General features: G+C 37.1%; 2 protein-coding genes across 2 annotated transcripts; one reads left to right on the forward strand and one right to left on the reverse strand.

The window, feature by feature from the left end:
• Window positions 1-2,063: 2,063 nt before the first annotated feature.
• Window positions 2,064-4,130, forward strand: LOC113174132 (troponin I, fast skeletal muscle-like). The gene is made up of 6 exons (XM_026377851.1): window positions 2,064-2,119; window positions 2,206-2,242; window positions 2,547-2,675; window positions 3,255-3,344; window positions 3,594-3,770; window positions 3,862-4,130. The coding sequence occupies exons 1-6, from the start codon at window positions 2,112-2,114 to the stop codon at window positions 3,946-3,948; spliced, it is 528 nt and encodes a 175-aa protein (XP_026233636.1). The 5' UTR covers window positions 2,064-2,111; the 3' UTR covers window positions 3,949-4,130.
• Window positions 4,131-5,539: 1,409 nt separating this feature from the next.
• LOC113174943 lies at window positions 5,540-12,751 on the reverse strand. Its single transcript, XM_026379161.1, has 13 exons — window positions 12,625-12,751; window positions 11,916-12,118; window positions 10,898-11,035; window positions 10,325-10,442; window positions 9,772-9,955; window positions 9,312-9,453; window positions 9,066-9,221; window positions 8,574-8,629; window positions 8,229-8,404; window positions 7,642-8,042; window positions 7,424-7,520; window positions 6,962-7,190; window positions 5,540-6,868 (listed from the first exon to the last, which is right to left on the reverse strand). Exons 1-13 carry the CDS (start codon window positions 12,748-12,750, stop codon window positions 6,642-6,644), a joined length of 2,253 nt encoding a protein of 750 aa, XP_026234946.1. The 5' UTR covers window position 12,751; the 3' UTR covers window positions 5,540-6,641.
• Window positions 12,752-14,783: the final 2,032 nt, after the last annotated feature.

Raw genomic sequence — 14,783 nt, forward strand, 5'->3', positions numbered from 1 at the left:
TTTTATTAAAATAAAAGCTCATTTTGTCTTAATTGATTTTGTTGGTATTGAAGAGGTGCTATAAGAACAACAACAACAACAACAACAACAACAAAACAGTTTATGTAAAACATACTAATGAATACAAATCAGGTTTTACGTATTTCTTTAATCATTCATCAATTTAGTATAATAAATCGTTTAGGTATGCTACAGACAGTTTATGTTTACTGGCCTGTGTTTGTTTACCTTACACCTTCATCATGGTAAACATGACTGGGTGACAGGTCAGTTTTATTAGAAAAGAAAAACAAAATGCTACAACACAGTGTAACTGAACTTACAATATTCACAGTCCACACTTAACCCTTGTATCAACGTTAGTTTAATTTAGTTTTGCTTTACTTTACTTTAAAACCATTCAGTAAGATCCTGTTTGTGTGTGCATGTCTCTCCATCCCTCCCTGGGAGGCTGAGCAGCTGAATATGATGGGAACCAGAAAGAGCAATAAATCCTCCCAGTTTAGAGCTGACAGCTGCTGGGAAGCTTCTTCTGCTTCAAACCACACATGCACCCTGCTGTGAACCGTTCCCAAACTATTTCCTAGAATCTACTTCTTTACAGTATTTGGTACCTAGTTGGCAACAAGTTTGAATTTGGATGAAATATTGATCAAGAATCTCTTATTCTGGCATAAACCACAGTCTTTATGAACATGTTTTACTATGTATATATATAATTGTTTTGTTTTTGTTTTTGTTTTATTTGTTTTATTTGTTTCCACTGGAAAAAAAAATTAGGTATCTGCAAATCACTCAAAAAAATCAAAGCAGCACAAACTCTGCATTTAGTTTGTGTTTCTCCAATCTTCATGAAACTACTACTACTTTCTTTACATTAAGGTTTTATTTATTTGATTACAAATTACATCAACTCGTATTGTTCTGGTTGAATGTCTCTCCTCTCTTTTTATTTTTACTTAGCTACAAATGAATGTGTAATAGGGAGAACAGGAATGAAACACACAGACAGATGAAGGAGCAGTCAGCTGTTACAGACTAAAGTTGAGCTGACTCAGAGGAAATCAGGGATAGCAGAAATATTCCCCTAGTTTAGGAAACTGAGCTCTAATTGTCTTGATCAGTAGAGAATATTATATTTAGATCTTCTGCTTAAGTACCAATACCAAGTCCTGCTTTTAGAAACATAACTGTAAGTGTTATCCCAAATACACTTTTTATAGATTTTAAGAAAGTATCGCAGATTTTTTTTTTTGTTAACATCAGACTCTGTTTCCTAAGTAAAAAATGTAAAAAGATTTGAACTTCAGTGATAAATGACCTTTAGTACCATATTGCTGAATCAGTACTGATTCATCACATTCTTAGAAACCTACTTTAATACGTAACAGTGTCAGAACAGTAAGTTGCGATTTACATTTCCTCTTAAGGTTTTAGGACTTTTACGTATATTAAAATCCTATAACAGAGATTTGACAGAGATTTTTTTATTTTGCTATTATTAGCTATGGATTCATTTGGTGCTGTAGTAAGCATCTAAGGCAGCTGGGTGGTGTTGGACTGAGTAAAAAAAACTACAGTATGCAGTGTGTGTGTGTGTGTGTGTGTGTGTGTGTGTGTGTGTGTGTGTGTGTGTGTGTGTGTGTGTGTGCGCATGTGTGTTCAGGGCAACACTGACACCACTGTGGCTTATTGTGTTTTTAAGCAGTAATTTATGCCTATTTCATTAGTTAATAAATCACTTACTTAACAATTTTACTGTGGAACCTCATCAAAGCCCGGATTGTGCCGGATTTTCCACAACTAATATAAAACCATGTAAAGTTGTTGTCATGGTCCATCATTGTCAGAAAAGTCTTCCAGAAGAAAATTCCTCAAGTGTTTGTTTCAGCCTCAGCTGCCACTGTCAGCTCTCCTGTCTGCATTTTAACAGCTTCTGAAGACAACTGTTGCTGGTTTCGAACTCACACACACACACACACACACACACACACACACACACACACACACACAGCTGAAGCAACATCTATAAAGAGACCAAGGAGCTGTGGTATTTCCATTCTTCTCTCTTCTCCTCTTCTGGCCGCAGGCAGGATTCAGCTGCAGGCAGGATGGCAGAGTAAGTCCAGATTTGACTAAAGATAACTTTCCTGAAGAGACATAGAAACACTTCCTAATCATTTTCCATTTTGTTTTTATTTAAAGGAAAAAGATGTCATCATCCCGGAAAAATCAGCTCAAGGTAAAATAAGAATTATTTTTATGAGAGAGTTTAAAGCCGTCTAAGACTAAGTAAGGAAACTGAAAACAATACAATTTCAGATACTTGTAGGTTGATGTATGAAGAGAAGACACTTTTAAATATGGATTCATAGAAAGTGGCACACTGTAGTGAAAGGACAAATTTTTGCATTATCTGTAAAAACAGGATTTCCATTTCACTCCAGGACAATGATTTTTACTGTATTTGCATGCTGTTGTGCACTTTTTCATATACTGTAAGTAATGATCACCATGTGTGAAACATTTCCTCCTCTTTCTCGCAGACCTTGCTGCTGCAGATCGGTGAGGCAATGCTGGAGGAGGAGGCGCAGGAGGCCGAGAAAGAGAAGATGAGGTACATCCAGGAGAACTGCCCAGCTCTCTCCATCCCAAGCAGCATGCAGGACCTCCAGGTAAGCCTCCACCACTCAGGTGGTTTGTAGCTCATTGCAAACTTTACACAAACATAGTTGATGTTTAAAAGTTTGTCAACAGTAAAGACTACAGATTTGTTCATTTCTTCTTAAGCTAAATGGGTATTGTACCATGCCATGCTCCATGTTTTGTTAAAATACAGTTAACAGTGTTGAATTGGGGACCACAAGACACATTTCACAGTTCCCTCCAGCTTCTAAATTTAGTTTGGATGAATCTCTACTGTCTTTGCACATGTGGTCATCTGTTGTATTATTGCCCAGCTGTCACTGCAGAGCAGGAACAACTAATAAAACAAGATACGAAACACCAGAAACTTAAACAGTTTATAAAAATAAACTGCAGTAAGATTTGAAAGCCTTGGTGTTTGAAACCTGTGAATGCTGAGCTCTCATTTAGGAACAAATGATTGAAGGGGAAATAAAGACTGGCTTTGTCACCATAAGCAACATAAAATATTCACATAAATGCCTAATTAATTAACCATATTTGTGACAAAAAAGGTTTTTAACAGCATCAAAATCTCATTCTTCTCTTTTATCCTATTACCACACCAGGACCTTTGCCGCAAACTTCACAAGGAGATTGATTTGGTGGATGACGAACGATATGACATGGAGATCAAAGTAAAGAAGTCGACCAAGGAGGTACATGAAGTCAGATTTACTGTGTGTATGTTTCAGTGTTATGTTTATTTCCATTTAAAGTGTAGGCCCCCTGACTAAAATAATAGCGATGGCAGCCATGTTTTAAAGATATATTTTTGAACATAGAAACAAAGAAATGTATATGCACCTTTACCAACACCAGTCATTTTCCACTAAGGCGTACAGTCGATTTTTTTTATATACACACACTCCCATGTGGTCTGAATAACTTTCTCTCTTCTCTGTCAGATCGATGACCTAAAGATTATGGTTCAAGATCTGAAGGGCAAGTTTAAGAAGCCGGTCCTGAAGAAGGTGCGAATGTCAGCTGATGCCATGCTGGCAGCTCTGCTGGGCTCCAAACACAAAGTGTCCATGGACCTGAGAGCCAACCTGAAGCAGGTCAAGAAGGAGGTGAAAGAGGAGGTGAGGTTTTTAAAAAATACAATACACAAAACTGAAGACTGAAAACACAAGATCATAACAGGCTCTTAACACTTTGTCGTTTTACTCACAGGAGAAGCAAACGGGCGACTGGAGAAAGAACATCAAGGACAAAGCTGGGATGGATGGCAGGAAAAAGATGTTTGAGACAGAGGCGTAAACGTCACTGTGTTGTCATGCTGTTGACCAGCATCCTTACTACTGTGTGTTATGAGAGTCTTTATTGTTGGGAATGTATGTAAATGAAATATAAATAAATCATGTGGTGTCTTGTGTGCTTCAATGTGGTACTTTGATAACTTGTAAAACAGAAAATAGGCTAAAATAATATAAAAGATTACAAAGGAGAGAGATGTGTGGATGTGTGTTTGTGTGTACAAGAAAATAATAAGAAAGTAAATATAAATAAAAAGGTACTCATTTTAAATCACACTGTAGTACACAATAGTTGAAGCAGATGTAGGATGGGTTGGGTGTCTCTGTAAAAACGAGAGAGACATAGACATGGTCACCAGTCTCTGTGACACCATGGAGAGATAACTATTTCATATTTACTTTCATACCATTTATGTGCAATTACACACCTCTCATAAAAACTGTAAGCAACAAGTCTTTACTTTACTTTGTCATTTCATTTACTACTGAAGACTCTTCTCCTGCCTACACATTGTCAAAGATGAAGTAGGTCGGCTGGAAGTTAGGGTTGTCATATGGCGTAGCTCTGTAGAATTGGTCTTTAAAGTAGAAAAAACCTGGTAGGTGAACAGGCCAAGGTCTTTGTCCCACACTGTGACAGTCTTCCTGTGTGCTGTGAAGCCCACTGAAGTGGTTCCTAGTGATCAGGTCTCTGCTGTTGTTGACTATGGTGAGTGCATCTTTGAAAAAGAGATTTTCTTCATCTTCCTGCAGAAGAAAGACTATGTATCTATACAGAAAAGTGACAGGAAAGTACACTGTGCTGTGATACAACTATCTGGGTGCCACAATCATTGAGGAGGATAACAGCAATTACATAAGTGCTGTTGGAGTGTCTCTGGAGGCTGCAGAGGGTGTTGGACAGGCCACTGACGTCCACCACTCAATATCTAGGTGCTTCTATATACTGTATATCTAACATTTGATTTACTGAATTCTTGCTTCTTTTCTGAGTTCACGTTCTATATGAACAATTGTTGTCTTCTAAATGTTGGTATTTTAATAGATCTATTGAAACAAAACAGTACAGACTGTAGTGGTAGTTTGGTCTAAACTGTGTTTACAGCAGACCTGAAAGTAATGTAAAACATTAAATCATAGCTTCATACGCATACTGATTTAAGAACATTAGGAGTGCATTATATTGACATATATTTAATATCAACAGCCAAATGAACGGCTGCTAGAGTAGAACATAAAATGTTTTTGAGATGGCCACATGGTGGTGCTATCTATACAAAACATCAGTTTTTAGTCTGCCGCACATCACTAAACTTCTGTTGCAGAGAAAATACATTTTAAAATAAATAAATAAATAAATATATATATATATATATATATATATATATATATATATATATATATATATATATATATATATATATATGTTGGCTGAAACCCTTGTGTTTTTTCTTCAAACCTGAACTACATCCTCATAAAACTCATCCTGACTGAAGATCGAGGTAGTGAGTTCAGATTAAATCTGTCTGTCTACATTGCCCCACAATCTGTGCAGAGTAACAAATAGATATTATAAATGAATCAAAACACCAACACCCACATAACATTGTGTTTATTACAAGATTTAAAAAGTCCAATTTGAAGGGCACAGATATAGATATTGCTCTAAAATCATGTCTAACTGCAGATTAGGCTACATTAAAAAGATGATTATGTGTACGTGAATCTTATTATCTAATTAATTTATTCCAGTTACAGTAAATTCTTGTTTATATCAGTTACAGTTGGTAATATAAATAAAATAGAGCTATATTGTTTTTACAATAATCACTGGTTGACTCAACATGCATCTTTGCATCTTTGCACAAACCTAAACTCTGAATTTTAAATGGTCTAAAGTTGCTGATCGTTGTACGTTTAACAATCCAAATCCAAAAATGTTGCACTCACAGAAGCCTATAATGAGGTGTTACTGTACGGCTCACCTAGCCAAACAAATGTTCAAAAAATAGCTGGGAACAAAAAAGTTGACACAATAAAGACAATGGCATTAAAAAAATCCTGCAAAACTAGACAGAGTGCAATTTTGTTTTCACAATACAAAAAAGGTTAAGTAAGGTGAAACTGGTTTGTGAACATTATGCTGCCGGCAGGGTTGTGACTCGTTCTTTACCATAGGGCAACAACCACAAAACAGAAACCAAAATAAAATTGAGAGATGCATTCTTCAGCTTGTATCTGAATGCAACACACTAATCCTACGATTGTTTTTCAAGTTTAGCTTTTGCCTTGTATAATGTAGAAAGACAAGGGCATGTATCACCTGCAAGAACCACGCTGGCAAAAGGAATTATGCATCTTAAATCACTAAATCACCCCTCATAAAGTTTCCTGTAAACCTCAAAAGATAAACGCTTTAAACATGTTCACAATTTCACAAAGTCTGCCTCAAAACAAGTTCCACCTCTGTTACTCCTCCTCCATTGCAGCACTGCAGGCCTGTGTCCTAGAAGTTACACTTATACAGTATGTTATTACATAGCTTTGAATTGGATAAGGAGCGCTTACATCTCTTCTACTGGCAGCGTGTTCTTATTTATTGGATGACATGTTTTACGACAGACTTTTTAAATGTGAACTCATTCCTTAATCAAACTGAAGACACCAAATGTTATGTAAAACTGTGATGAGTATGATTTAGTTATCCCACTGTGCAGATGGTATAAGAGCTTTCTGGTCTTCAGCTTTACTCTTCCTGCCGAAGTAACGGATGACCACAACCAAGATCACCACTAATATCAAGAAGGCGCTGGCAAAGACCAAGGTGCTGATGTTGGTGTTGAGGATGTCCTTGAATTTCCAACTTTCTTGGCTTGATTTGGTTCCTGGAGAATCTGGGAAAGGATTGGCTGGCAGAGGACCCACTGAAACAGACAACAGTACAACAACAGTAGTATTTTCTTTAGTTGTAAAGAAAGAAAGAAAGGAAGGAAGAAAAATAAATATCATATACTAACCTGTATCAGGTATGTCATTCTTTTTCATCAAACCATGGTTGCCATCCACAGCTGGATTGGGATAATTCTTCCTAGTTAACCTCAAAGGACCCTGGGTAATGTAGTGTGCAACTGTCTCCCTGCTCAGTGCTCGCCTCCGTCTGCGGGATGGATTGCTCACGCAACCCTGAGCACATCTGGAAAAGGGATTCCCAGGCTCACACAGGATGACAGAACAGGTGATGTACACCTGTGAAATGGCAGGTAAGAGTTTTTAGTGCATCTACACAGTACCATCAACAGATATTTTATTTTATTATACATTTGATTTGTGGTGTTTGTTAGCTAGAGACAAACCTCAGTGGGAGACTGGATTGGGTCAGATACATACAGTACAACAAACAGTCCATATGCAGTAGGATTTAGTGCATAATTGAATCAAGGACATTTTTCTTACAGGTGTTCAGTGTCATCTAGAGTTACCTGGTCATAGTTTCCAGTAAACTTGAAGGTTTCAACCTCAAAGTTGAATGTTGTTTGGTTAGATGGGTAAATAGTGAGTGTCTCATCTTGCACGCACCTGTAAGAAATAGAAATGACTTTTTTACACATGTTGAACAAAAACTATTCTTTACATAAAACCTTTTCCAATAAAACTAGGAGCATTTTCATGTGGGGTCCCAGAAAACATCAGCACTCACCCGCTGCTGATGAGGTTATAGTTGAGGAGGTTGTCGGGGTTGTCATCAGGAGTGGCTTTACATGATTCAACAAACAAAGTCACGTTTGGCAGTTCCGACTGAGCTTGAATGCCCATATAGATCTTCTGCATCAGCGTGACCTCCACTGGGTAAGCACTGGGCGCCACTTTGGAAGTGAAGTTATTATCAAGGAATATGTCAAACGAATAGCCGAAGCTGCCGAAGTTGGATTCAGTGAAGATATAGTCGGAGTCTTGGAGATTGTAGTAACTGGAGATGCTGATGGCTTTAGGGAAATGGCAAGAGAAATCGATCTTAACTATCTTCCTTCGAGTTATGACTGCGTTGGGCAGCTCAAAGGAGTTGATCTCATTTTGGAAAGTGATAAAGTCGCCCTTGTCCTGTATTTAAGACAAACAAGTGGGAGGAACATCGTCAGTAGCTGAACACTAATTACACAATGATTGTGTGTTCTTCTTTTCAAATGTTAGTGACAGTGTTTTTACTCATTGAATTCTAACTATAGCTAATGATATTAGATCATTTGGATTATTTGTTTTTTAAATAAAAAATGTAAATCTCCATACCACAAGTTTGGTGCCACAGGTGCTGAACGACATGGTGCCCATGATGTGAGTGTCGTTAGACGTGAGCGAGCACGATGGATCTCTCAATTTGAGAAAGTTCACGTCAATGCCAGGCATTGAAGCCTTTTCAAGAACCACTGTCATCTTATTGGGTAAACAATGAACAATGGCCTTTCCTGTAAACCAATTGACTCATAATCAATAGAGACAATTTGAGATTTAGTCCATTCTGACCAAGACATACACAAATTTACAACCTGTAAACCCTGTACGACCTTGACTGAAACGAGATCTAAGGTTATGGTCAATACTAAGAAGACATTTATAAAAGATCCAAATCCAAACCTTTAATGGCTGATGCTTGGGTCACTATGACAACAACACACCTCATCTCTGATTGGCTTGATGAAAAAAAAAACAAAGAAAATATGTTTTAGCAAAACAAATGTAAGATGAACATCAACAATAAATATATTACTAATATTATTTACAAATAAAATAATATTGCACATTTTTAAATCAATAATATAATCACTATTTGTCACTGTTACATTGCTCTCACAGTGTTTATTGTATTTGATGTGTAGTGAGCAAGACTAACCATTTATTTACTGTGATGAAGGGATAGTGAAAAATATTAAAACCTGAATATACAAAAGTTGAGTCCTAAATCAATTGAACCATATTAATTTCTTTGTTGGTATTTACTAATCAACATTAGAATAGCTTCTTCAAAGAAGTAATGAATCTACCAACTTACTAATGTGGCATAAAGTCAGTAAGCAGTCGTGGGAATTAGAATACACACTTTTCTGCTGCGTGTATAAAAACACTCACGTTTCATTCGTCTCTGCAGTGAAGCAGACTGGTACAGATCTGTGCAGGTCGCTGTGCTGTGGTGTCCAACTCAGAGTGACTTCAGCTTTTCCAAACTGACCGTCTGCAAACTCTTTGGTCATGTTCTGAGGTCCACTGACCTGGAAGTCGTTTATGCTTCAGGAAAATGAAGGCACAGGCAAATGAGATCATGATCTTTAGATGACAGCAATCAGCATGATTCTTGAATTAAATTTGATTAAATACGTCGAATGGTGAGCCTGTGCTTGGGCAAAAAGCTGGAACGACTTATCCACAGTTGCATGAAGAACATCACCATGTAATGGGGTACTAGACAGGAACATGGGCTGCACATGGCCAGCTTCACAGCTTGGGATTGGAGGCAGGACTGAAACGGACAAAAGATGTTATCACATCAGCATTTTGTTTGCCTTTGCAGAGGTTTACACTAATGTATGCAGTTATGCATTTATGTTACTTCTTCATGTCAGATTTGGCTGAGCCATGCTCTCTCCATCACATCTCTCAAAAACAAGTGTTTCCATCCAATTCTAGCCTCAGCTATAAAATATTAATATATTTATTTTCACGTCAAGTCAAGGAGAAAGGGCAAGATAAAAAAAAGTTCAATTAAATTCTATGTTATAGTTATTAAGTCCTATAAGACAAGCTGTCAAATGTACATTAATGGGTTTAAATTACTCACTCTCTACTGAGAATTGCAGCTTTACTTTGCAGAGCGGTGAACTGAAGTCGGACGCCTCCAGAAATACTGACGTCCCATCTGAGTGTGTCAGAGTGATATTCTGGGTGCTAAAGTCCTTCAGAACCAACTCAAACACATGAACACCAGTGCTGACTTGACCGGTGCCTTTCAGTGTGCATGCAGTCTGGGGGGACATGAAAAGTTAGACGATGGTGATTAAAATACTTTTTAGTATTTAACAAAAACTGCTTATTAACATCAGTTTATGATGAAGACACAGGTAGAACATGTAAACATACACACTCATCCCTTAAAGAGTAATGTAAAAAGCACTAAAGCAAAGTATATTAGAAAAACTACAAAAATTATCAGCAGATTTAACATAATACAGTTTATATTGTAAATAGACACAATAAGGAACATTCGAAGTAAAATATAAATATTTTCATCTAAAGTGAAACCTGGGCTGTAAGAATGTAATATCAGTGTATCTTCTGTTTAGCTTGAAGCGTCTGTTAATGCTCTGTCATAATGTGCACTACAAATGGATTACCTCATCCAGAGAAAAGTTTGAGGGAATAGCGGCGTCTGAACTAAAGTAGCATCTCACAAGATCTCCATCTGGATCATGGGCCAGAAGATGAATGCTTGAAAAACAGTTCTGAGGCACCCTGCGTGGAAAATAAAATCTTTTAGCATTGATAGAAGAATTACAGACACACTACATATTTTTTTTGCGACAGTCTAATTTGTATTACAAAGAAAAGTAACAAATATTGACAACAATTCTGAATTTGAGAAGAAAGATTTTTTTACTGAAAGTGGTGTACCACATATTTTCTTTTTGTCAATAAGAGACAGAAACCTGTCTCAAAAACTTGATAATTAAATGCAAATAAACAAGTGGGTTCAACATCTTAATTGAATTAAGACATATCTTACTCTGAGTTTGTTGTTTGTCTATTATATACAGTAAAGTTCTGTCTCTACTCTCTATGTTGCCAGAAATCCACTCTCGTCATCAGTAAAACACTACTATTATACTACTACTGTATAAACCACTATAATGCTTTACTTACTGACGCTCTCATATTTCAGTCCTGATATGGAAAGAAAAGGTGTTTACCTCAAAGAGGAGACTGTTGTCGTCACAGGGCAGCTATTGAGGGTGTATGTGTCAGATCGAATTCCCAGAACTAGATCTGCAGAAGTTGTCCAGTTCGTTTGTCCTTCAGTGTTAGACAACCAGCAACAACCAGAGTCCCTGAACAGAAGAACGTGGACCGAGCGACCATTCATTAATATGTTCATATTCAATTTAGTAGACTAACCGCTCTGATTAATGTCTTTAACCAACTGGATTAAAAAATCCAATTTAAAAAAATGTTGTAAAATGAAATGAAAGCAGAATTACAATTTTTAAATCCGGTACATGGTTAAGTACATATTTGAAGTAGTTGTACTTTACTGGATTATTTTCATTTAATGTTGCTAAAATATTGTACTTTTACTCCACTACATTAATTTTAACACTCTCAGTTACTAGTTCGTTTTTTTAAAAATCATTATTTATTAAACAAACTCTGACGTATCATTTACAGATTAACTTCCTGTCACTGTATTCCTGAGTTAACATTAGCCTCATCCGACTTTTTGTGCCTCAGTCTGTAGGCAAAAACCTATTTTAGTCAGTCTAGTCATTTTTAGTCTGAGACAGATGTCACACTCTGGTTTAGACTTCTAAATTTGTGTTATCAACAGCAGTAAATTTAACATCGCTTAAAATACAATGATTTCTTACTGGAGTACTTTTACTTTTTGTACTTTAAGTAACATTTAAGTGTAGTACTTGCACTTTTACTTCAGTGTTGATTTTGCATACATTATAAATCTACAATTTGAATCACTCTGTGAAAAACCTTGTCCTCAAACAGGAAAATCACATTTAACAGTGGCTTCCTTCCATGTCAATAAGCTGTCACAGTCAGCACAGCATGAATTAGGAGCATTCATGGAATTCAACCATCACTGCTGAAGACAGGAAGCTGAGTAGTCTGGAGAGCAATATTAGATAAATTGTCTACTTGTCTTCTTTTTAGGGTGAAATAAGTAACAAGACTTGGGCTAACGAGGTCTGGGCTTACCTCACAGAAAAGTTAGTGTTGTTGGCGAAGACAGTTGCTGTGGTGATTCCTTCCGACTGGCACCACCTGCCTTGGCCTGTGATATCTGTGTCCGTCTGAAGGAGACTTGACTGAACAAAGCTGGAGCACAGTCCACTATCACAAGTGAAAGAGGACTGATCCTGACAGTTGCTCCTGCCATTCTGTCTGTGATAGAAGGTCACCTGAGATTTGAGAAAATACAGCCATTTTTATGCAGAAAGAAGGCCTTAAAGTTTCCTCAGTGATACGCAGAAAACAGGGAAAAGCAGAACACAAGTATCTGTTAAGTCTATCGTTGCCTTTTTTCACAAATAATTTTTAAATTTATATGGGTAGAAACATTTTTGCAAAAGATAGTTATTACATTATTTATAGATGACTGTCATGTAGGTATTTCAATAATTATAAGACACCACTTCAACACTGACTACTTGGCTGTGTTGTTCCTAAAGTCTACCATTTAGCTTCAGAGTCTTTACTCTGCTCCCAGTGAATTTATCTCAGTTTGTTTGTTTTTCCAGTTGATATATCTTTAATTAAAAAATTGTTAGTTTTAATATATATATTTTGTATTTACTTCTGTGGCGAACCTTCAATTCCATGATTAATTTTGCTGTTTTATTTATTAATTTTAATAATAAAAGATCAATATAAAAATATTAAAAAGTTAAACATAGAAATTCTGTACCTTAAATGTCCCGTCGCTGTTTTTCTGTGGAGAGGTAAAACTGATGCTATCCCCATAAAAGCTAAGCGCCGAAGCAGTTTCCAGTAATGCGAACAGCACCAGGAAGATTGTACCTTCCTCCATCATGTCTTACTGAATCTGTCTGTGCAAAAACTTGTTCAGTCAGTTTAAACCTCAGAGATTGGAGAGGCGTTTCCACTGGAATTTACTTAACAGGATTAACCAGATCACCACTGAACTGCATCAATCTATGCTTTTCTGAAGCAAGGCAACCAATTTGAAAATTGTGTGGGTTCTTTAAATAGCCCTCAGGAAGAATTTTAAAAGTTTTTAAATGCAATGTGCCTAAAATACCAACACCAAATAAATCTGGTCTGTCGTGTCTTTATAAAGAACAACCATAAAAACCTCACAGTGCAAATGGAGAAAGTATGTGAACCCTTGGAATTAATAACTGGTTGACCCCGCCTTGGCAGCAATAACCTCAACCAAGCGCTAGCTGTACTTGTGGATCAGACCTGCACATTGTTCAGGAGAAGTTTTAGCCCATTCTTCCAGACAGAACTCCTTTAGCTGTGTCATATTCTTTGGATGGCTCTCTTCGAGTTGTTAGCATCTTTAGCATTCTTTCCAAATAGTTAATTATACTTTCATCAATCCACAAAACATTTTGCCAATACTGCTGTGGAGTGTCTAACTGTAGACTAGTGAATTTGTCTTTGACATAATTTTGTAACCTTCATGTAAATCGACCATTGTTGATCGTAGATCCTCTAAAAAGCTCCGTTTGGCACATCCTCCTCATGAGGCGCAAACTCGAAAAATGTGAGTGTTTTTTGTCAGTTAAAGTAGCTCTAGTCCACATCTTCAAAATTATTTTCTTAACTTATGCACCTGACTCCAATTAGCTTTGTTTAAGGTCATTATTAAAGGGTTCACATACTTTTTCCACTTGCAGGTTTTTATGGTTGTTTTCAATCTAGACATGAAAGTTTAGAACGTTTTTGTTATTACTTTATGCACATTATATTTGTTAAAACTCTTGACTTAGCTGAAGGTCAGATTAGATTTTATGACAAATGCAAATGCAGAAAAATACTTTTTCTTGCCACTGCATATTTACAATATTTACATTTCCTGAAAATTTTATTTTACAGTTTAACATGATTGGGACATTGGCATTGTTTCCATAAGCTTCCTAAGCTTCATTTTTTCGTCAAGATCTTGTATTGACGATGGGAGAGTTGGATCACTGTGCAAAGTCTTTACATCCCAAAGATTCTCAATGGGGTTAAGGTTTGGACTCTGTGGTGGAAAATCCATTTGTGGAAAGATGCGTCGTGCTGTGTCAGGTGACTCTGGACCATCTCTTAGTTATGCTGCTTTAGGTTAGTCTGCTGGGGGACCTCTACTGATACACTGAGCTCCGCTCCTTTCTCCTCTGTATATATTCAAATGTTACCATTGCATGTCATTAACTTTGTCTTTTCTCCCTTTCGTAGTTGTGTTTCCTCCTCTCTGTCTCCCTCTCTCTGTTCTCCTCTGCAGGTATTTTCAGCCTTGGAGCTGTACATGTCCAGAATCAAGTTACTGGCCCTACCAACCAGTGTTTTTGCTGCTTGTTGTGGTTGTTTTTTGCTGCCTGCTGTTCTTTTCTCTCTCCTATTTCCACTTGCCCTAACCAATCGAGGCAGATGGCTGCCCACTTTGAGCCTGGTTCTCCCGGAGGTTTCTTCCTCTAATGGGAGTTTTTCCTCTCCATCGTTGACTAGAGCTTGATCAAGTGGGGTTTTGGGGTTTTCTATATAATTCTGCATACAGTTATGTTTTGTAAGGTCTTAAACCATAAATGCTTAAAAGTGCCTTGAGAGGACTTCTGTTATGATTTGGCGCTATAAAAATAAAATTGAGTTGAAAAAACTGAATGCTCCCTAAACCACTCTTTCACAATATGATTCCGATTAATTCTGGCATTGTCATCAATGAATATGTCTGTGCCATCAGGGAAGAAAAAATCCATTGATGGAATAACCTGGTCATTCAGTATATTCAGGTAGACAGTTGACCTCATTCTTTGGGGACATAACGTTGCTGAGCCTAGACCTAACCAACTGCAGCAACCCCAGGTCATAGCACTGCCCCCACAGGCTTTTACAGTA

This window comes from Anabas testudineus, chromosome 3, assembly GCF_900324465.2.
Source record: "Anabas testudineus chromosome 3, fAnaTes1.2, whole genome shotgun sequence".
Classification (NCBI taxonomy): domain Eukaryota; kingdom Metazoa; phylum Chordata; class Actinopteri; order Anabantiformes; family Anabantidae; genus Anabas; species Anabas testudineus.

What these genes read in the sequence shown, in the direction of transcription:
- LOC113174943 (XM_026379161.1), bottom strand. Translation starts at nt 12,750, where the DNA reads ATGATGGAGGAAGGTACAATCTTCCTGGTGCTGTTCGCATTACTGGAA. An exon ending in CAAACTTTTCTCTGGATGAG is followed by an intron (nt 9,956 to 10,324) that starts GTAATCCATTTG and finishes ATGTCCCCCCAG; the next exon opens with ACTGCATGCACACTGAAAGG. An exon ending in GCACAGGCTCACCATTCGAC is followed by an intron (nt 9,222 to 9,311) that starts GTATTTAATCAA and finishes ATTTTCCTGAAG; the next exon opens with CATAAACGACTTCCAGGTCA.
- LOC113174132 (XM_026377851.1), top strand. An exon ending in GCAGCATGCAGGACCTCCAG is followed by an intron (nt 2,676 to 3,254) that starts GTAAGCCTCCAC and finishes TTACCACACCAG; the next exon opens with GACCTTTGCCGCAAACTTCA. An exon ending in TAAAGAAGTCGACCAAGGAG is followed by an intron (nt 3,345 to 3,593) that starts GTACATGAAGTC and finishes CTTCTCTGTCAG; the next exon opens with ATCGATGACCTAAAGATTAT.